The 22972-nt window shown below is 39.4% G+C and overlaps 3 protein-coding genes across 6 annotated transcripts in view; 1 reads left to right on the top strand and 2 right to left on the bottom strand.

Annotated features, from left to right (window-relative positions):
- Positions 1–4577: 4577 nt before the first annotated feature.
- fbxo4 (F-box protein 4) lies at positions 4578–10752 on the bottom strand. 3 transcript variants are annotated; one of them, XM_068311170.1, is made up of 7 exons: positions 10446–10752; positions 9062–9327; positions 8722–8942; positions 8065–8140; positions 7805–7980; positions 6241–6461; positions 4578–6134 (listed from the first exon to the last, which is right to left on the bottom strand). In XM_068311170.1, exons 1-7 carry the CDS (start codon positions 10605–10607, stop codon positions 6039–6041), a joined length of 1218 nt encoding a protein of 405 aa, XP_068167271.1. In that variant the 5' UTR covers positions 10608–10752; the 3' UTR covers positions 4578–6038. The 3 variants fall into 3 exon arrangements, with proteins under 3 accessions (XP_068167271.1, XP_068167272.1, XP_068167274.1); XM_068311171.1 differs by lacking the exon at positions 10446–10752 and adding an exon at positions 9904–10432; XM_068311173.1 differs by lacking the exon at positions 6241–6461 and having other exon boundaries at positions 10446–10700.
- Positions 10753–10881: 129 nt separating this feature from the next.
- On the bottom strand, positions 10882–14543 carry rimoc1 (rab7a interacting mon1-ccz1 complex subunit 1). Its single transcript, XM_068311174.1, has 6 exons — positions 14411–14543; positions 13660–13769; positions 12668–12814; positions 12196–12327; positions 11942–12056; positions 10882–11850 (listed from the first exon to the last, which is right to left on the bottom strand). Exons 1-6 carry the CDS (start codon positions 14514–14516, stop codon positions 11615–11617), a joined length of 846 nt encoding a protein of 281 aa, XP_068167275.1. The 5' UTR covers positions 14517–14543; the 3' UTR covers positions 10882–11614.
- A 5965-nt stretch (positions 14544–20508) lies between these two features.
- The window catches only part of oxct1a (3-oxoacid CoA transferase 1a), a 46474-nt gene continuing 44010 nt past the window's right edge, over positions 20509–22972 (top strand). The window contains exons 1-3 of one of the 2 annotated variants that reach the window (XM_068310440.1): positions 20509–20676; positions 21214–21322; positions 22240–22330. In XM_068310440.1, coding sequence (XP_068166541.1) covers positions 20572–20676; positions 21214–21322; positions 22240–22330 — 305 coding nt within the window. In that variant the 5' untranslated portion in view covers positions 20509–20571. The remainder of the gene's footprint in view (positions 20677–21213; positions 21323–22239; positions 22331–22972) is intronic. The other variant, XM_068310441.1, reaches the window with a different exon arrangement.

Raw genomic sequence — 22972 nt, 5'->3', positions numbered from 1 at the left:
TTGTGTGCTCTGAATGATCATGTGGACCTATGCTGTATTAAATGTGACAGCAGAACAATGCATCTGGCCCGCTGATTGATGTCACTGGGCCTGCAGCGAAGAGCTTGATCTGTTTCCACCTCAGCTACACCGACTGTAGGATGTTCGGCAAACACTTTGTTGTTGTCAAGTTTGTGGTGTTTTTCTTGTGCTTGTCACTTTGCCGCAATCATGACTGTACAATAATTAATGCTTAAAGATAAGGATGGTGTTATTGTATTTTTTTTGGATATGAAAAGAATAAACAATAATCTTAAGTAATAAGTCTCTTAATAAATCTCTTCAGCACATGTTTTTTTTTTAATTAAAACCAAATTCACATCTAAAAAATGATTCAATCCAAATCATTTCTTTTAACAGCAGACCACTATAGCTCTCAGCAAACATTATTTTCTGAAGTAAATAGTATGTTTATTTGGGACTGCTCTTGGATTTAGTGTGCTGTTGAAAATTTACAGCAAGAAAATTCTGTCTACAAGGTCAATAAAATAACACCCTCAGTGCGCAAATTCCAAATTTACAAACCCTGCGTGTTTTCTTGCCTCTGACCAGCTACTCCTGAGTATGTACTGCCATGGAAAAAACTTATACCCCATCTTACTGTCACTGCATAACTGCATTCTGTGTTTTGTTTTTTTAATAAATGGGCCACAGCCATCTTCGAAGGATCTGATGGAACTCATGCTGCAAGGGCTCTAAAATTTAACCTGACATGGAAAAAGCCATATGAGGATACAATAATGGTTAGTGCATTCTCATTTTTCACCCTGATAAATGGGCAGCAACACTGTGAACTAGTTGTAAACAGAAAACTGTTGACTCAGGGAACACTAAACAAAACAAGTTAGTTATGGGTGAAATTAGTGCATGAATGACTCATTCACAATTAGGAGCTGATAGGAAATGCCTAATTATTGAAGATGGGTCTGAGTTGGAAGAAGCTCCATCTGAATTTCCTTATTCACAACTTATTAACCCCCAAAATAACACTCAGATTCTTATCGTGTACTCTGTGGTTGGAGGAAACGCTGTTAAGGTTGTGGACAGTATCAAGCATCTCTGTCTTGTTTGCTTTTAACTGAAGGAAATCACAAAACAAAGCAATCATATTTCTTTTTTTTGAGTTTTGTGACTTTTGGGAGACGTCTGGGCGTCATCTGCATAGCAGCGACAGATGTTATGTGTTCATATGTTCTTCCCCAATATGAGACTGTAAGCTAAAAAGAAGAATTCCACTGAACTTAGTGGACCTCACTTATAACATTAAACTTATTTATGTATTTCCAGTTTTTCAAATCAACCCCCTTGCCCCCAGCTTATTAACCCCAAAGAAATATGTAAATTTCTTCCAACAACATAAACAGCTGCATATGGGAACTGATCAGCACACATGATATTATCTTTTGCCTTACAGACTGTTGATGAACCCAAAGTTACGGTCATATCATTAACACCCCTAAACCCGAATCTAGAATTAATATATCCTTAACCTGTCTTGTCTCTCTCTCTCTCTGTCTCTCTCTCCACACACACACACACACACACACACACACACAAACCCGAATCTAGAATTAATATATCCTTAACCTGTCTTGTCTCTCTCTCTCTCTGTCTCTCTCTCCACACACACACACACACACACACACACACACACACACACACACACACACACACACACACACACACACACACACACACACACACACATGTGTATATATATGTGTGTGTGTGTGTGTATATATATATATATATATATATATATATATATATATATATATATATATATATATATATATATATATATATATATATATATATATATATATATATATATAAACAACAGCAGGAGGAGAGGTGGAGTGGAAGTCATGAAGTGCGGTAGGAAATTGAAGTGAATTGGTGAAATTGCTTGGGATGAGTAAAATCCACAGAGTATCAGCGTGAGAGCTCCACAATGCGCAAAACAACACAATTAAGAGGGACGCTTAGCCTAATCAGTGAATGCATCATGCAAATGATGTTTTTTTTTTTCAACGCCTTCTTTAATGTTGGTTATTATCATAGAATACAAATCAGGGACTTAACTCTAATGAAAGGAAGATAGAATGAAAAGATTGGGATGAGACAACGGTGAAGAAGAGGGTTGGCAGAAGATGGAGTGGTGTTGTGAAAGGAAGTCTGAAGAAGACAGTCAACAGCTCTGGCTCCTGTGTTTACTGAGTTTAGCCCCCTGGGCGACGCTTAGAGCCAAGCTTGTTTTTTGGGTCCAGCAGGTATTGATAAACAACTATATCTTAGATTAACAGAAGCTACTTTGCTCTTTACTTTATCTGTATTGTTACTTGCATCTTTACATCCACTTTATGTTTTCAGTGCCTCTATGCAGAATATTAATGTTGATGAAACAGTACAGCTTGAACTGGATAACTGAAATGACAAGGAATGTTTTTACTTTTACCTTCTTTTATCTGTTGATTTACTGTATTTACTATTTTATATGTATATTCTTATTCTCTTTTTTATAATTTAGTTTTGATGTCTTTGGTCTCTTGAAGTAATTTATTTCAATATCTTGTTTTACCCTTTTAGAGCTTGTGTGCTTTTTTAGTTATAATTTTATTGTTTAACTTTTTTTTTTTTTCATTTTATGGGTCAACTGTTGTGTGTTTAAATGTGCTATATGAGTTAAGTGACTTCACGATGATTTGCCCAACCACAAACCACAAGCAAAATGCTGTAAAGAAGAAGTACATTTCCAATGATAAAACCCAAAATTTTAAGTAAAGTGATGAGACCTAATTCTTGATTGTGTGTCAGTATTGTTGTTTGTGCGTATTATTAAAGAAAAAATATATTAAAGAAAATATAAAGCAAATCTTCATCCTTTTCAAGCAGAGAGACCCTATCAACCAGTGTAGTTCTTGAAGTAGAATAGAGAGGTTTCTTTGTGATATCATATCCTTGAGGCCCACTTCGATTGTGTAAGACAAGAGGTAGATGGAAGTCTGGTTCACATTCATCATTCCAAAACATGACCTCCCCCTACCAACATCCACAAATACCATTATGTAGGGGGTTGTGCAAATTACAGATTGTAAAAACATTCTATACATGAGAGATCTGGCCATACTGCCTACAAACCTTTTAGTTACTTCTAGATTGTTTTAAATGGGGGCTAGGCTTCAAAGAAAAACCTAAAGAGAACACATTCTAATCATTTTAATGACCCTGTATTGACTAGTGAGTTGTTTCACAATGAACTCCTGAAGACTTTATACTGAAAGGTTGTCTTGTGTCTGTATTTTAGGGCAATTTTATTTTTGTATCCACTTGTTTTTACAGTGCATCTATGAGCAAACATCCACAGTTTTAAGGGTTTTTTTTAATTCCCTCTTTTGTCCCTCATACTGGCTTGTTTTAGCCATACATTACTGTATAGATAGATAGATACTTTAATAATCCCGGAGGAAATTGCACAAGTTAATTTTAAACAGTTCTACACTTTATTTTTTGTATTACTTACTGCCCTTGTTCAGTCTCTGCCTCCATCGGCTCCATCAGGACCACAGAGTAATAGTATCAAATCATTGTCCAATAATAGCACCTACAATCTGGCTCAAAAAACAAATGTCCCTGATTGATATGCTGTATTTTCTCTTATTGTTGGATAGCCTGAGTGAGCATGGGCTTGCATGTGCACACACACGCACATTCAAATTCTCTCTACCATACAGGAACCAACAGCTCCATCAATTTTGTTCATATTTCTCGGACTAAAAAAAAGAACCAATCTCCCCTTTACCGCTTGTCTGCTCAGGTAAATGCCCCGAAATGGCAATAATTGTGGTCCTATCGTAAATCTGTACATCCATGAAAATTATTATTGAGATTAAGGCACTCTTTTTGATGGAAGACCTGCAGGAAATTGTACTTTTAGCTAAGGTGCACGGTTACCATGGGGGCTATAACAAAAGAAGACCAGTGAAACGCATTATCCTGTCTCCCTTAGATGCTGCCATTATATATAGTACTGCTGCCAGGAACAGTCACTATCAAGTAGGCCCACAACGCAACATAGAACACATAATCATCAATAAAGGACTACAATCAGGTTACATTTGTGCTTTACAAAACCACAGTATGTGCTGATGGCACTGGAGATGGTCCTTTGAATTATTCTGCTGCTGCATTCATTGAAAACTGTTTCACAACTGTTTCAGTGGTCTGCCTTTCACTTGCTTGTGAGGCATTTTCAATATAACATCAACCGTACATATGTGTCTTTTTACTGGAATTTGGAATACCGCTTAGTGGTGAAAACATGACCATGCTTTTTCCAAAACTCTATAAATTTCAAATAAAATAAAAATGTGCATAATCATAGCTAGTAATGTTCACTAGAGGCCACAATAGGATACTTTTCCACATTTGCTGTCTTTCAAAAGTGGATTTCTGGGGCTCAAAGGGTTTAAAACTTGTGAAATGTGTGCATGAGTCAGAAAGAAGAGTGAGTGAAACAAAACATGACACGCATGCAGTTCTTTCACTGAGAAATTTCCTGGTAATTTAATAGACATTTAACAGTAATTTATGACTCTTTCACCCCAAGTAAAAGATATTATTCTGAAACATTTGTGGAACAAAGTAGTAGAGGAACAAATAAAAGATAAATAAATACAATCAAAAGTATACATTTCTTAATTCCATATACCTGTACATAGAAATGAATAATAAATTATTGCTTCTAATCCCTTTGGAAAAAAGGTTGCTGGTAGACACCTCATTGTAAAAATATGCAATGAAGATTCCAAGAACCGAAAGTGTGATTGACAAAAATTATATTTTGTACAAAATTTTGAGACGCTAACACAATGTTAAAGTATGCTTATACAATATAAATAATGTCAAGACCCTTTGATGACATTTTGTAAAAGAAAATAAGTCTGTTTCCCCAGCTACAGCAGTTCCTCCATAAGTGTTGATCCTTTAGTGCGTTCCCCGGGCCGCGGACCGATACCGGTCCGTGGGTCGTTTGGTACCGGGCCGCACAGGAAGAATAAATAACTTACATTACGTTTGTCTTATTTATTTCGGAATGTGAAAGATGTTTTATTTTTGAAAAATTACCCGATTCTCTGTTACATCAGTCTATGTGGTCCTCAACCAGCGGGTCGCGACCCATTAGGTGCCGGACAGCACAGAACGTTTGACTTTTTTAAAACTGATTACCAGTCTAAAGTTGTTTTATTTTGAAAAGTGACGTCTGTGCGGAATGACGCACAGACGAAGACATGCGTCTGTCCGCTTGACGTGTCTCGGTCACGTTACCCCTAAATTAAGCTCCCACAACTGCGCCAGTCTTCTGGATTAAAGTCACGGCAGATTATCCAGATACCACCCAAAAAGTATAGAAAACCCTGCCTCCATTTCCAACCTCCTGTCTTTGTGAAGCGAGATTTTCCTGCAGTGACTGTAAAGAAAACCAAACTGCGGAGTAAACTGGACGTCCGGAACACACCTCAGGTGTCATTGTCTCCTGTTACCCCTAAATCAGTTGTCCCAACCATTAATTTTCATTACTGTAATTATTATCTGATTGACTTGTTTACCCTTTTATTGGAAATGATCAGTATTTCTCCTACGTTTAATGCAATGATTGCAAGTCGCTATATTTCAAAATAAACCTCAGCAGTGCAGTCACATCAATCGAGTTTTTAATATAATTATTTCTTACAAATATTCCGTTTACATAGATGTTGATTATCAATCTATGCAAAAAAGGTTGTTTATTGTCATTGTTTTATTTACATAAAACCACTGCAGATGATTATTATTAGACTACAGCTGTCTTAGATGGAAACTGTCCGTGGCGCAAAAAAAGTTTGGGGACCACTGCTTTAGTGCTCACAGGTAAACAGTGTATTATTGAGCAAAGTGTGTCCTAGTGAGTCTCAATGTCAGGATGGCCCATCTGAGGTCTGTGGGTTTAGCTTGTGCGGTCACTGGCTACCAGACAGTCGGACTCCAGAATTTCTCAGCAACCAGGAAAGGCCATCCAAAAGCCCTGACAGGGACGTTGCAACTGTATCCTGCACCTGAATAAGACAGACATAAATTCAGATTAAAATATGCTCTCAGACCAGTTGAACTGGATTTACATGCACTGAAAGCCTTTCAGGTAATTAAACTTATGTCAGTTACCATCCAGGGGCTAACCAGTTGGGGCAGGCCTAGTCTCTTTGCCATGTCAACACATGGAGTTCGACATCTTGCCGTCTTTTTGTCGGTAATAGTTTGTAGATTTGTTGCACCGACCATTTCCTGTTCTTCATGGGAGATACAGGAGAGCACAAGCAGAGGCCTTGAACCCTTGGCGAAGTTCAGCACTGCACGAATCTGGGCCACCTCAGACTCCCCCTCACCTATTCAAGATCATATTTCATGCAAATTTTATATACTGATTATTTCAATAACAAAAAAAAGATAACAAGGAGGTAGAAGAATTGCAGATCATGTAGCTGCATAGGATGGTGGAGTGTAGGATTACTCTCGTGGTGAGGAGGATGAAGAGGGCAAAGGCAGAGCAGAGGACAAAATGGTAGGAGCTGAAAAAGGATGAGTGTTGCATGACTTTTAGGAGGGGGTTAAGACAGGCTCTGGGTGGTCAGGAGGGGCTTCCACATGACTGAACAACTATTGCTAATTTGATTAGGGAGACAGGTAGGACAGTACTTGGTGTGTCATCTGGAAGGAAAGTAGATAAGGAGACTTGGTGGTGGAATGAGGAGGTACAGGAGTGTATACAGAGAAAGAGGTTAGCTAAGAAGAAGTTGGACACTGAGAGGACCGAGGAGAGTAGACAGGAGTACAGGGAGATGCAGCGTAAGGTGAAGGTAGAGGCAGCAAAGGGCAAACAAGGGGCTTATGATGACTTGTATGCTAGGTTGGACAGTAAGGAGGGAGAGACTGATCTATACCGGTTGGCAAGACAGAAAGATAGAGATGGGAAGGACGTACAGCAGGTTAGGGTGATTAAGGATAGGGACGAAAGTGTATTGACAGGTGTCAGTAGTGGGACGGGATGATGGAAAGATTACTTTGAAGAGTTGATTGAACGAGGAAAATGAGAGAGAACAAAGACTAGAGGAGGTGGCTGTTGTGGACCAGGAAGTAGCAAAAATTAATCAGGAGGAAGTGAGGAGGGCATTGAAGAGATCAAGAAGGTGGAGGATTTTGAGAAGAGGTGAAGAAGCGTGTACAGGCAGGATGGAACGGATGGAGATAAGTGTCAGGAGTGATGTGTGATAAAAAGAGTTTCAGCTAAAATGAAAGGAAAGGTGTACAAAACTGTGGTGAGACCAGTGATGTTGTTTGGTCTACAGACAGTGTCACTGAGGAAAAGACAGGAGAAGACAGAGCTGGAGGTAGCAGAGATGAAGATACTGAGGTTCTCTCTGGGAGTGACCAGGAAGGATAGGATCAGGAATGAGTACATCAGAGAGACAGCACATGTTAGAGGTTTTGGAGATAAAGTCAGAGAGGTCAGACTGAGATGGTTTGGACATGTCCAGAGGAGAGATAGTGAATATATTGGTAGTGAAAAGAGTGAAAGAGGACATGAAGGTAGTTGGTGTGAGAGAAGAAGATGCAGAAGACAGGGTTAGATGGAGGGAACTGATTCACTGAGGTGACACCTGAAGGGAAAAGCTAAAAGGAGAAGAAGAAGAACTGCAGATGAAAAAATAGAGAAGTCATCTTGTCTTACCTCTGCCAGGCTCTGCGTTAGCTACATAGATAAATCCATCCACAACCTGGCACACTTGTTGAACTTGAGGAGCAGGACTGTAGATTGGGTAGCCTGAGTCATCTGTTCCTTCAAAGGTAAACAGTCTATTTTTGCTGCTCCATTGCTGCAGAAACCTGGCTCTTTCCCTCTCTGCCCTGCATTGAAACAGTTTAATGACTGCATGCTTTTAACAGTGATAAAAAAAGACCAAAGGACAGTTAAAAGTACACAGTGATTACCTATTGGTTGTGTACAGGGTCAGTATATTAAATTTGTGCTTGTTGTTGAACATGAAAGTGATTCCGGACCCAATACCTTGAAATGGAAAAAAAGGAGGAGGGTTACATTTTCTTGTCAACCTTAACGCTTGAAACTTGAAGGCTTGTGAGTTAATACTGCCACCTAGTGATGAAACAAATAAACCTGCAATAAGTAAGGAAGTTTTTTCTGTTAAATGTTCTTATTAAATTTGTGTGTGGTTGGCAGGCAGGCAGCTTCAGGAGTCCCAATTAGACAAAAAAACACTCATAATGGCACAATCTACAATGACAGCAATAAACAGTCAATGAAGGTTCTGCATGGGGTACTACTGTAACCCCCACATTCATAATTAGTTGTTGCACATGTTTTATATTCAAATGTGTGTGAATTTAGTTATTTTTTGACATTTGATTGATGGCCACTTGCCTGCCCCACCCTCAGAATATAGTGACAACACTGGTGAAATATAGCAATGTAATAGCTGTGTTTCAATGGTTGTCCAATCTGATTCTAAGGAGATAAAATTTTAATTTAGGAGATCAGAGAAGATTATATTAAAAACTGATCTAAATAGTTTTGTCATATTGTTGATGAGGAAATTACTAAATGTCTCTTATCTTTGCCCATCGACTCACCATTTATCTGTCTGTGTTGGGTGTCTGCCCTAGGAAGAATATCTTGGGCATGAATGAGCCTTCCGAATAAAGAGACATCCAGCTGCTCCATGCCGGGTCCAAACATAGCGTAACGTGGTTTAGCGGAAGGCACCAGAGACTGAAATAATGAGATCACAACTTCGAATGCCGAATGTGAAGGAAGCCATATTTGTTTACAGGATGGGCAGCCTTTGAGGTATCTGTCACAGCAAAGACATTGGAAAAATATTTCTGCTTGACATACAGTATTTTAAACAAATAATCTCAATCCAAGACAACAGTATAATACAGATAATATCTTGCAGAAAAAGATACTCACGCTGTCATGTAGTCACATCTTGAGTCCATTTCTTTGTCTGCCCCCTCTCTTGTATCATTCGTACTCTTGTCTTCATTGATTAGTGGTATATCCAGTTTGGGCATGGTCACATGATTGATGGAGGGCCAGTATGGCATGTCCCTGAGCAAAAAGTACTTCCACAGTAATGGATCACTAACCAAGGCTCGCCAGTAGCGACTGGTAGCTCCCAGCCATAAGATGTCAGTAGGAGACAGAAAGGTCAATATAAGGAACTGTACCTCCACCTAAAGGAAAGAAAATATTAGTATTTTTTAAGATAGAAAGGGTAACAGCATTTGCCTGTTTGCCAAAATAACGAGCCCATATTTATCCCTACTGCTAGGCCTCAGATTGGTTATTTAGGTTCCATTGTCTTTTCCATCATCCAGCATCCAAAAATGTCTTCCTTTATGTGAAACACTGCTTAACTTAACCTTAAAATAAAACTCATATGTCAGTTACAAATGGTAGCAAACCATGAGGAGATTAAACTGATTTTTAAAAAGTGAAGCTGAATTGTTAATGTGAAACAGTGCTGAAATCTTTGACGTGAGTGAATCAACCTCAGCATCTTCTCAAAAAGGATGGCACATGAATGTAGCAACTGGCTTCAGCCAGGAAAAGTCTTGAAAGCGTTTGTCAAAGTCTTACAGACAATTATTAATCTCCCTTGGGTCTCCAGCTCGGATGTCACGTTCTGGAAGTTTGACAAACGATGACAATGCAGCTTTGTTGCATCTCTCATTTGAAAAAAAATAAATAAAATGAAAAAAGATCCATTTAGAAATTGATTCAGTTGCTTCAACAAATGCCTATTTTACCATCTGTCCGTCTTGTAAGGACGTCTTGATTTGAACGATGAGGGGATCCACCTGATCGACGCTCCGGTGGCAGCTTTCCATTTTGATGTCGGCCGTGTGAAAACTGACTGCTGTCCAGAACACTGGCTTCAAGTTCTAGCTTTAGTTTGAGCCTTTTCTATCCCAGTTCACTTTTCAGCGGAAAGTCTGACTTAATTTTTAGATCCCAGGTCCCGATGACCGGTCATCACCACAGACGTATCGAGACTGTTCGTTCTAGACTGGAGTAGTTCAATACTTTGGATATTATACTACACTCAAATATCGGAATATAGAAGCGTAAACCATGAAGGTTTTATGTAGTAGGAATGGGGAGTAGGGTATTTCCATCTGAAAAATATACAGTAATTGATTAATCAAGCACGAAGTTTGTTAATAGACTTTGTAAACGTTTAATTCCAACCTGACACTGGCCTCTTCCAACAGTAAAGAAGGACATCTACAAAGTACACACCGGACAGTTGAGAGAAAAGACAAGAAAACAATGATTATGAATGTCTCACCGGTAAACCATCCAGAAATCCCTGTTGAGGATCTTCTTTCACGCCTACAGGCTTCAAGCCATCCTTGACAACTTTTCCAACATTTGGGAAACATGTCTCTTTGAATTGACGGAATCCGCGAATTACGACAGACTTGTTGAGCTGCTGCGTCTCTCCCTCCATGACTTCAGACTGGAGCGACAAGGAAAACAACGTGGAGACGAGGCAGAAGTCAACAATGTCGACGTTTGTCTGGTCGTGTCACTTCCTTTTTGCTGGCGGCAGTGAAGCATTGTGGGTATTGTGGTCATTTATTGACGAACATGTCAAGGCGGCATGCAAACCCAGGCTGTAATGCAAATGGACTGTTTTGTTTTGTTTTTTTAAAACAAAGCGTTTTTATTGTCAACGAGGACATAAAAAAAAGAAAAAAAAATGTCCAAACAACACAGATTCTCTATAATAGTTATACTATCGAGATTACTGAAGTGGAACTTTAAATAGATTACAAGTGACGCGAAACAAAGCTGGTGTGAACAAATCTTAAACCTAAAATGATCATTAATACAGCAAGGTCAAACTGTTCTTAAACATTTTTCTTTGCTATTAGTGTGTATATTCCTATACACATACATATAATAATATATGCAATTATATTAAAAGCAAAACAAAATGGCAACAAAACAATAAATAAAGTATTAATGTGCAATGTCTCGTTTCCAGCTCAATTATCTTCAAACTTGTAACAATATTAAAAAATAAAAAGTCGATTTTTTTTTAATACACATTTTATATTAATATTAATGTTATTATAACACATTCTCAGAGCAAAATATTTCCCCCAGTCATCAGTCAGGATGATAACTGCTTTTTCAGCAGAACAGAGCAAAAAAAAATTATTCAACGGTCTCCCCTGCAGCCATTGTTTTACACCATTAAACTCACATTGTGACATCTCATTGACCAGCTGAGGCCTAAGTCGTTTGGCATGGGAAGAGGATGCCTGCTGATACTAACCCCAAGACTCTTTTCTTCACATATTATTATGTCTTGTACTTCCCCTTAACTTTCCATAACTCCCCGTGACTTTTCATAAAAGGTTCCATTTTTGGGGTGGGGGGTTGTCAAATGTTTTAATACTGAGCTTAGATCTATGCCTGGGGGCAACATCAACACAGAAGTAGCTTGTTTCACTGTAAAATACTAAGGATTTCCTTGGCATTCTCTGTGTTCCAGCCCTGGCCCTGCAGAGGGCCCTCACAGGCAAGCACATATTTGTTGAGGATCTGTGTGCCAATGTCCCGAAACTGGAGGCGATCTCCTTTGCGATCTGCAGTATCAGCACTGCAGTCCTCATACTTGACAGCCCAGAAACACATTTCACCAATGTACATCATTGTTAACAGGTGTGTGTCTGAGAAGATACCTGGCAAAAACACAAGTTGGTTGTGAGTGTGACCAAATAGACAAACTAAAGAATTGTATTCACGTAAAGATAACTGAAATGACATGCTTACCTTCAGAAAGGAAGTTTGCTGTAGCAGTGTCATGGAGCACCACCCCATCATTGAGTTTTACAGAATTTCTCACCTGAAGCATCCTCATCAGGTAGCGCACCCCTTCCTGAATACACTTGGTTAAAAATAGTAGAATAGATGAGCAGTACACCCCATATGAGTACATCAAGAAAAAAAACTTGGACATTGAACTGGTAATTTCACCAAAAACATTAAATTTGCATGAACTTTTATAACTTTTCACAGTGTGATACCTTAAGGAATGTGTCCTTGTTTTTCTTAATCCATTGTTTACGTTGATGAAGGGTATGGCAGTACATGTACAGCAGAGCTCCCCGTCTCCAATAAAGGCATTCCAATAGCTCTAGTCCCAACACTGACTGTACCTGTCATGGATCAAAGACATACACGTAAATAAGACTGTCACACAATGATGTGACAGTAAAGATGCACTCAGTTTTGCACAACTGACAACAGGAAAACTGAAGTGCAACACATGTTTAAGACTGTGAATACACAACAAGCATGAGAAAATGAAAAAAAATTAAAAGTGATTGTCATTTACACCTGTACACATATTTTTTCATCAGATATGCAACTACAAATTTCACTACACACATTGATGTTCTCCCCCATTGTCAAATCATGTCACATGGACAAGAAAGAGACAGACTTGAATTAACGCAAAAAAATATATATAAATGAATAAGATTTGGAAAAACACACTTCTTGTGCTGATGCTAGCCTCCCGGCCAAAACTTCTGGCTCAGTCAAGTCTTGTAGCAGCTGCTGGATTTTAAATGGGGAACAATCCTCAGGGAACTCCTGGTCCACCAGTTTATTCTCTTCATAAAATGTTATGTCTAGAATTACCTAAAAGGGTTAAAAGAAATATATACCCACATCAAAAAATTAATACAATGTGAATAAAATCGATGCAATATTTTCAAAATTACAAATATCTCTTTTGGTCACCTGAAAAAATGGCTGCCTTTTTCAGTGTTGTAAAGGGCCATCGAAACAAGGATGAAACAGATAAGAAGGGCTATACATAGCTGTAGCCTCTTCAAAATGCAATGATTTTAACCATTCAATTGAATAATGGTAGATTGATTTAGAAAAAAACATGAACCCTTTTCAATCAGGGTGACGACTACTTTGTGTGACCAAGAACATCGTTATCAAAGAAATTAACTGACTACAAACCATGGACCCTTATAGACCACTGGATTCAATTTTCATAGTAGCAGGCTAAGCAACTTCTCTTTCACTTCTACATTTTAAATTCATGACTTTTAAAAAGCAATCTCAATTGACAGGGTATAGGATAATATTCTGACATCAGCAGTTAATCAAAATCAGAAAACTTTATTCCTGAGGGGGAAATTGACTGGCAAGCTGTAACAGGCTTAAAGTAAAAAAAGGAAAAATTTTATTATATATATATATATATATATATATATATATATATATATATATATAGTTATACTGTGTATAAAACCTTTAGCAAAATTGGTAGTGGATTAACCATTCATTCAAGGAAAATAGGATTATTTTCCCTGTTCTATATAGAATATGGGATTGTGATCGGTGATTTCACTAATTTCTGACATTTAATAAACCAAAAGAGAAATAAAAATGTTGTTATAAATCTATAACAAATTAAAGTCATCTACTGCAGCCCCATACACTTATTGAAATGTGATGTGACTGTATACCTGTGTGTAATCCTGGAGCACCTTGGAAAGGTTGGTACTCTCCCCTCCTTGTCTGTAATAGCTTTTCAACTTCTCGAGGATGGCAGACGCATTCTGTAAATAGTCATCATCTATGCAGGAAAAATGAGTTAACATCGTATTATCGATTGCATGTCTAGATAAAGAGTTTGTTCCTCAACTTCACAGATTTCAGCGCACTGATGATTTTCGCTACGCATTTAGATTGTTTACACTAACAATTCGACCGACGCCACAACTGAACACGGCAGTTAATTGCCTGACAACATAAAACACAATTATGATGAGCTATAACTTTATGGCGTTAACATTTACTGATGATTATAAAGGCATGAGTCAATAAAAAGTAATAGCACCGTTATTCTCAAAATAGTAAGTAATACGCAGCAACAATCAACAGTCATCAACATTTCAGCTAATGTTAGCAAACTCGCGATAGCTATTAGCTCGGATACTTTGATAAGCAGACATATATGACCAACATTTTACTGGCGTGTTATTTTAATGAATGATAATTCATTATAGGATACGTATTAATTGGCAACATGCAACATTTCGTCAGACTGCAGCTGTTGTGACTGTAAATTACACTCGATACCGTTAGCTAGGATGCTATCGGGCTATAAAAAAAAAAAAAAAAAAACGTAAAAAAAAACCCAACAACCCCAAAACGTTAGGCGTTCAAGCTAAACAGCGACAAGTCAGAAAAAAGTAAGATATTTTTTATCGATACCTTGCTTTTCGGATCTGAGAGAAGAACACTTGATGTCTAGCTCAAATATCCTTCTCTCCAACTCCAGCCCTTGTCGCCTGTACTCGTCGGCCATGACTAGAAGCATCTGTCATGTGAGCCAGGGATTACTCACGTGCTCCTGGAGCGACAGACCAGGGCTTGTGTGTCCGCCAGTGGACGTCTGCAAACCCCGACGTGGCTCCAGACACCATCAGAATCACAATTAATTACTTTATGTGGAGGATAACTTATTTTAATTGTTTTGAAATAATGGTATCCTTAAAGCATCTTGTTCACAGAGTTTACTTTATGGTAAAGTAACAGTATCAGTGATTTACGCACACACTTGTAATCATGACGTTGCTTGCTCCAAGCCAAATTCAACTACACTCAGAAGCAGATCACCGCCCAACAATCTTATTAGATAAAAGCTCAGAATGTTAGGAAGAGTAAGGAAATTAACCCAATAATTTATCGTTATCCACTTGAAAATTAATGGGTTTTCCCTTTCATGTACCCAAATAGGACAGGAAACTTGCAAAGAGCAGCACGGTGGCGCAGTGGGTAGCGCTGTCGCCGCACAGCAAGGTGGTTCTCGGCTGGAGTCCCGCTCTATGCGGAGTTTGGCATGTTGTCCCCGTGTCTGCGTGGTTTCTCCGTCTTCCACCTTCAAAAACATGCATCTGACGTGAATTGGTGATACCGGAGGTATGAGTGTGTGCGTGCCTGGTTGTCTGTTTACTTGTGGCTCAAGGGTGCTCTGGCGTCACGCCCGGAGTGCACCCTGCCTCACAATCAGCTGGGATAGGAATAGACGATGAACAGTGAGCTTTGAAAGAGTCAAACCCGTCATTGAGACCTCTCACTTACTTCAGTTTCAGACTAATAATGTTCTTGTTGCGAAAAATGAATAATATGAATATAAATTGTGAATAATATGTTCTTGTAGTGTGCGGTCATTAATTACATCCCGCTTCAAAGAGGTGATGTATTGTATTTGTCAGTGTTCATGTGTTCGTCCGTTCGTTTGTTAGTATGGTCCTCCAAATATTGTCGCAGCCTTTGCAGATAGAAAGATTTTTAAAAAAAAGGAAATTACTCAGGTGGCAAAAGGGATGAAAATGAGATAATGACTGTGAAACAACTAGGTCAAGGTCAAATTTCAACTTTTGTGCACTCAGGAACCGGCTAAGATAGAAAGACGAGGGAGGCCAGTGTAAGACCGTAGATCAAAGCACTAGCTTTGATCTAGTGACCTACCCTAACCTACTTTCATAATGATGTTGTCTCTGACTGCCATGTTGTATTTTAAAATTGTGATGTTGAGTTATGTGCCCTTGTCCTGACAAACTGACGATGCTCAAAAGTGCGCATACAAAGCATGCAGACGACAGGAGCGCTATCAACTCCAGCAAAGTGCGCAGCTCAACGCACATTCCACATTCCTCCTCACTTTTAGACTCCACAATTAGTCTGGATAAGATTCTAGACCAGAAGTCATACGGTTTGCAGTCAGGGTATACAGTACATGGAAATTGGAGAAACCGACCCAACTCTGCATCGAACCCGCAGATTCTGTGTTCACGGTTGACATGAATTCAAACCAGGTATGTTTTTTTGGGATAACATAATGTGCATCCAGTGCTATTTAAAGTATCTTAAACTCTAAATATAGAGAGGACATTTTTTCGAGTTGGCTCACCTGTTCCCACCCCCAAGGGAGCAGTGTGCTGTGCTCAGTCAAAACGGAACAGCACATTACATATTTTTTATATTGTATTTATTTTTATAGAAATATCTTGAAAGTAATAGAATATATAAATATTTTAAATTAGTTGTCCTTCCCTTCTTCAAAAAGAAAGAAAGAAAACAATAACATAAAAAATATACATTTCCAGTGGGAGATCTGTCCACAGGGTCTTGTCCTGGAACTGGGGGGTGGCCAGTTCAAGACCAGTGTGGACCAGCGTGATGTCGGCTAAGCAAGGTACTGAACCTCAAACGGCTTCCAGGGCACAACCACGTAAAGTAGATTTAGCTTGTTCAACAAGTTAAACAAGTTGAACAAGTTAAACTGGGATAAGCCACAAGCCCTGTCTTAATAACCCCATGGTTACGAATAAACAGATTCAGGCAAGAAACAATGACAGAAGTACTCTGACTACAAGACACGATATCCAATGTGACGAGGGCATGGCATGCATTTATATGATAGTTATCAGTCCCTTGAGGAATGACAGATTTTCATGCATGGAGAATTTCTTCATTCAAAAATGCACCTGGCAAAGAATTGTAACAACAATATTCTAGCACTAGACTAAAGTACACTAATAAACCATTACCATTACTAAATGTAAAAAATCGGCCTTGGTATACAATGGTGGCTGTTGAAGTGTGTTAAGTGTTTGTTTCAGGGGCCTGTACATGACATTGCATGCAGGTATTCATGTCTAACACACACACACACACACACACACACACACACACACACACACACACACACACACACACACACACACACACACACACACACACACACACACACACATATATATGTGTGTGTGTGTGTATGTATGTATGTATAGCGGTATAGTCTGAGTGAAAACATAATTTCCCTGTTGGGGACAATAAGGTGGATTTTAAAAGATCAATAAGTGAAGTTCAATATGTAAAAATAAAAAAATAAATTACAAAGTAATCCATCCATGTATTAAATCTTCTCTGGGCAGGAGTCCTGTGTGTTGGAGGTAAATCAAAATGGGTTTTGGTCTTAATGAGATCTAAGTGCTGCATCTTGTATGAAACATACTGAGTGCCATTTGGTATGGAACATCTCTTTACTGATATTTTCAACCATATCTAGCTTGCATGATCCATCCATCCATTTTCTTACCCGCTTCATCCGCTTGTGCGGGTGACTGGGAGCTGTAGCCTATCCCAGCTGGCATAGGGCGTGAGGCGGGGAACCTCTGGGCGCGATGCCAGTGCACCGCGGAGCTACACAGAGACATACACACTCACACTCACTCCTATGGCCAATAAACCTGAAGCACATGTTTTTGGAGGTGGGAGGAAGCCGGAGAATCCGGAGAGAACCTTGCTTGCATGATTCAAAATAAAAAAATATGCACATTCAAAACTGAATACTAATCCACTAGTCTCCCTCCTGATCCTCCTAATCCACCCAACACCCCATCCTACCCTCAAGTCCCACCCAAGTGCAGCTCACTACAATTGTAACAAGGCAGTCACAGACTGCAACATCCCGCAACATGGTAAACACAATCCTTAAGTCTGCTTTCCCTGAATTAAAAATTTTAACCTGACCTACTTGCATAGGTCAAAGATCAAAGCTAGTACTCTGATCTACTATCATTGATCAAAGCACTAGCTTTGATCTATGGTCTTACTCACACTGGCATTCTCCCTCTACTTTGTATCTTATCCAGTTCCTGAGGGTACAAAAGTTGAAATAGACCTTGAGTTTTTTCAGAGTCAAGATAGATAGATAGATAGATACTTTATTAATCCCGGAGGAAATTGTCAAGGTCATCATCTCGTTTTTAACCCCTTTGCCACCCGAGTAATGTGGTTTTTGTTTCATCTTTCTATCGGCAATGATTGCGAAGATATTTGGTGGACTAACTAACAAACCGATGGACGGACGGATGAACACACAAATATTCACTATTTCTCCTCTGGACATGTCCAAACCATCTCAGTCTGGCCTCTCTGAATTTATCTCCAAAACCTCTAACATGTGCTGTTCCTCTGATGTACTCATTCCTGATCCTATCCTTCCTGGTCACTCCCAAAGAGAACCTCAACATCTTCATCTCTGCTACCTCCAGCTCTGTCTCCTGTCTTTTCCTCAATGACACTGTCTCTAGACCAAACAACATTGCTGGTCTCACAACAGTTTTGTACACCTTTCCTTCATGTTAGCTGAAACTCTTGTATCACACAACATACCTGACACTTTTCTCCACCCGTTCCATTCTTCCTGTACACGTTTCTTCACCTTTTCCACACTCTCCATTGCTTTGGACATTTGACCCTAAGTACTTAAAATCCTCCACCTTCTTGATATCTTCTCCCTGTAACCTCACTCTTCCACTTGGGTCCCTCATTCACACACAGTGTACTTGTACTCTGTCTTATTGTGGCTAACCTTCATTCTTTTCCATTCCAGGAAATATCTCCACCTCTCTAGCTTCTCCTTCATGTTCATTGCTCTCCCTACAGATCACAATGTCATCTGCAAACATCATAGTCCATGGAGATTCCTGTTTAACCTTGTTTGTCTGCCTGTCCATCACCATAGCGAACAAGAAGGGACTCAGAGCTGATCCCTAATGCATCCCACCTGCACCTCGCACTCCTCTGTCACACCTACAGCACACCTCACCACTGTCTTACAGTCCTCATACATGTCCTGCACCGCTCTGACATACTTCTCTGCCACTCCAGACTTCCTCATATAATACCACAGTTCCTCACCCTGTCATAAGCTTTCTCCAGATCTACAAAACCACAGTGCAGCTCCCGCTGGCCTTCTCTGTACTTCTCTATCAACATCCTTGAAGCATATACTGCATCTGTGGTACTCTTTTTTGGCATGAAACCAAACTGCAGCTCACAAATGCTCACTTCTGCCCTTAGTCTAGCTTCAGCTACTATTTTCCATAACTTCATTGTATGGCTCATCAGCTTTATTCCTCTGTAGTTGCCACAACTCTGCACGTCTCCCTTGTTCTTAAAAATGGGCACAAGCACATTTCTCCATTCCTCAGGCATATTCTCAACAGATCCTGTTCAACAACCCAGTCAGAAATTCTACTGCCACCTCTCCTGGACACTTCCATACCTCCACATATATATCATCAGGACCGAGTACCTTTCCACTCTTCATCCTCTTCAATGCCCTCCTCACTTCATCCTGACTAATCTTTGCTACTTCCTGGTCCACAACAGCCACCTCTTCTTGTCTTTGTTCTCTCTCAATTTCCTTCAAGTCTTCAAAGTAATCTTTCCACCATCCCATCACACTACTGGCACCTGTCAATAGACTTCCATCCCTATCCTTAATCACCCTAACCTGCTGCACATCCTTCCCATCTCTGTCTCTGTCTTGCCAACCTTAATAGATTGGTCCCTCCCTCCTTACTGTCGAACCTAGCATACAAGTCATCATAAGCCCCCTGTTTGGCCTTTGCTACCTCTACTTTCACCTTACGCTGCATCTCCCTGTACTCCTGTCTACTCTCCTCAGTCCTCTCATTGTTCCACTTCTTCTTAGCTAACCTCTTTCTCTGTATACACTCCTGTACCTCCTCATTCCACCACCAAGTCTTCTTATCTACTTTCCGACACACCAAGTACTCTCCTACCACATTAGTTGTAGCTAATTCAAATCCACTAATTGATAAAACTGGGCAGCACTGTTGCCGCACAACAAGGCGGGTCCGGGTTCAAGTCCTGCTCTGTACGGAGTTTGCTTCTTCTTCCCGTTTCTGCGCGGGTTCTCTCCGGCTTCTTCCTACCTCCAAAAACATGCGCTTCAGGTTAATTGTCCGTTAATTGCCTATTGGAGTGAGTGTGTTCGTATGTCTTGTGTGTGGCTCCACGGCGCACTGGCATTGCGCCCGGAGTTTGCCCCCTCGTCAAGCCCTATGCCAGCTGGGATAGGCTCCAGCTTGCCGTGAGACGCGCAAGCGGATGAAGCGGGTGGGAAAATAAACGAGTAATTGTGAAAACTCACATTCATAAAACATAATTTGCATCAGTAAAATGGATCAAATCATACCCCTGTTTGTAAATCCTCACTAATGCTACGGAGACTAAAAAGTCACATTACGAGATTTTTATTTTTGTTCCTGATAACACCCAATAAATAAATTAAAAAACAAACAAAAACAAAAACAAAACCCGGACGTCTCGTGTAACGTAGCAGCAAAAGCTTCCGGTTCCAACGACAGCTTCCGCTTCCGTTGAAATAAAGACCAAGCCCTGACTGGTTGAGTTGAAATGTCATTGTTTGACGTCACACCAATCAGAGGTGGAAGGGGGAGGGCCATAGCGTCGCCACAGCAAAGATTCACCCCAGTAGTTATTCGAGGTTTTAGCTGATAACGTTCATCAAGCCTGTTGTTGCATGAACCATGGCTGCCTTCAAGGCTTTATATAGAGCAGAAAATATATTGTTCAAAAACCTCTCAGGTCCTGGCAGAGTGAAATTAACCTTCGCGTATCCCAAATTGAGCAAGGTCAGTATTTAAACGGCAAGACAAAGGGGTGTAAGGTTAATGCATATGTGAAAGACTTTAAGGTCATTATATACTTTATATAATGAAGACTATTTCCACAGTAGGTCAAACATTTCTGAACAAAGCAGATATAAGTGTCGGTAATTTTCCTAAAGTAAAAATTTCAAAGATATGAACTGACCTCAGTCTCCGATATTCTTATTCTGATCGCACAACCTAAAAGGTTTATTTTGGTCAGCAAGAGTTTTTTATAGTTATATTTTGCATGGATTGACTCAAAACGCACTTTACGTTCAATATCATTATTGTGTTGCAACTGGCTAGAAAGATTTTATTTTAGTAAAATAGCAATGCAATAAAAGATATATACTATTTTAAGAGTCATCTAAATGAGAAGCCTGTTCATATCTATTCAAGACAACCATTATGCCAGTATGATTCAATAAGAGTTCCCAAAGAAAAGTGAATTTCAAATGCAGTTGGAGCCCTTTCAGAAAAGCAAAAATGTTTTACAGCTTTGTATACTGTTCTCTGTAGGCATGTGGCTGTTACTTTTCTACCTCCAGTCAGAGAAGCTTAAAGTTCTATTCAGATCCAGCTGATGCAGTTAAAGATATCCCAAATGGATCCACAATTCTGGTGGGAGGTAAGATATGTATCGGTTTCACAGACAAGCTCCAAAGGATGCACGTCAAGTTCAGTGCAGTGCACTGCAAAAAACGGTTTTGTTTTCGGCGTCATGTGTGATATGTTACTTGACAAATAGTGTTTAAAGATGTGTAGTAATGTATGGACATTGATTATTATATAACAAAATGAGCTATCATGGTGGCATCTGCAAAAAGATTACACACGAATGCCACAGCTGCTATTTCTAAACATGTGCAATGCGTCATTGATAAATGTCTGTGGAGACTCTTAGTCATCCAGATTACGATACATCTCTGTATTAAAAAAAAAAAGAGAACTTGAGAGCACATGCATGACTCATTTGCATGACCGTGAAGAACAAACAGCTCAACCATCATCCCAAATTGCTGATTGTATCGTTTTCAGTCGTTTATCCCAGTCAGTCACAAGTTTATGCTGGAGCCTATCCCAGCTAGCATTGGGTGGTAGATGGGATACATCCTGGATAAATTGCCTTTTTACCTTAGAGCCATTTAATGAGACACCAAGTCACACTTACCATCATACCTGCGGATAATTTAATATCCTAATTCTCTAAGCTGCATATTCTTGGAGGTAAGAGGAATCTGGAGAGAACCCGCACAGACACAGGGAGAACATGCAGACTTCCGCTTGGCCACTGTGTTGCCCCCACTACATATCCACTCAATGTTAACTACTGTATTTTCCAGTGTGTCACACTTGTGTCACACAACCAAAAATCAGCTACACTGACTTTAATTGAACCATGAAATAACACATTACACATATAGGACTAGAATACATTGCTGAGGCAACAATTACCACATTACTGGACACTATAATAATATCTACAATTACCATACCTCACCCTTTATTTTCTTTTTTTGCTTCCACTTGTATATAACAACACAGGCTTTGGATTATGTGGCATTCCAGAGAATCTTATCAACAGTTTGCTAAAGACTGGTGTGAAGGGTCTGACAGCTGTCAGCAACAATGCAGGGTAAGGTGTGCAAGAAACCAAATGTATATCTATTATACATGTATCATTAATACACAGACAGTTTGAAACCCACAGTCCCACCTGATTTTGATAAATAAGTTAAATAATGTCTGTGTAGGTTCTCAGTCATCTAAGTTGATCAGGAAGTCATGAAATCATGAAGAGCAAAAAAGATTCAGCTGGAATTGAGTTTGTTTGAAGATGTTACACGTCTCAGACTAGAGGGTTCAGTTCTGTGTTGTTGAGTTGATTCTTTTTTGCTCTTCAGTTAAACCATCACCACCAAACTGAAAACCAAACTCTTTTTTTCAAGAGTAAACATGTTGAGGTAAGTTTATTTGTTTTACGTTACCCAGTGTACTGGTTCACATCTGATTCTAAATATTTTGCAGTATCGCAGCCATTTCTATTTCCTGCAAGTGTGTGTAAAACTTGTGATCAAGTTCAATTGGACTTGAATTTTGATTCTTTCTTTAAAAAATATTCCATTGGTCAACTCTTTTGTGTAGGGAATTTGGGTCCAAACTAACTGGTTTTAGTAAAAAGTAGCCCGTGACTGAGACCCTCACCTGGTGCCTGTCATTCTGTCCTGTGTAGGTGTTGTATTGGCTAATGAAAAATTTTGTCAGACACATTAAGAAG

The sequence above is a fragment of the Antennarius striatus genome, chromosome 3 (genome assembly GCF_040054535.1).
Source record: "Antennarius striatus isolate MH-2024 chromosome 3, ASM4005453v1, whole genome shotgun sequence".
Lineage (NCBI taxonomy): Eukaryota > Metazoa > Chordata > Actinopteri > Lophiiformes > Antennariidae > Antennarius > Antennarius striatus.
Note: the sequence above shows the minus strand (reverse complement) of the source record. Positions and strands in the feature narration are given on the sequence as shown.

What these genes read in the sequence shown, in the direction of transcription:
- rimoc1 (XM_068311174.1), bottom strand. Translation starts at nt 14,516, where the DNA reads ATGCTTCTAGTCATGGCCGACGAGTACAGGCGACAAGGGCTGGAGTTG. An exon ending in GGCTAGCATCAGCACAAGAA is followed by an intron (nt 12,328 to 12,667) that starts GTGTGTTTTTCC and finishes GATCCATGACAG; the next exon opens with GTACAGTCAGTGTTGGGACT. An exon ending in ACAAGGACACATTCCTTAAG is followed by an intron (nt 12,057 to 12,195) that starts GTATCACACTGT and finishes TTTTTAACCAAG; the next exon opens with TGTATTCAGGAAGGGGTGCG.
- fbxo4 (XM_068311170.1), bottom strand. Translation starts at nt 10,607, where the DNA reads ATGGAGGGAGAGACGCAGCAGCTCAACAAGTCTGTCGTAATTCGCGGA. An exon ending in GATTTCTGGATGGTTTACCG is followed by an intron (nt 9,328 to 10,445) that starts GTGAGACATTCA and finishes TCTTTCCTTTAG; the next exon opens with GTGGAGGTACAGTTCCTTAT. An exon ending in TAACGCAGAGCCTGGCAGAG is followed by an intron (nt 6,462 to 7,804) that starts GTAAGACAAGAT and finishes GATCTTGAATAG; the next exon opens with GTGAGGGGGAGTCTGAGGTG.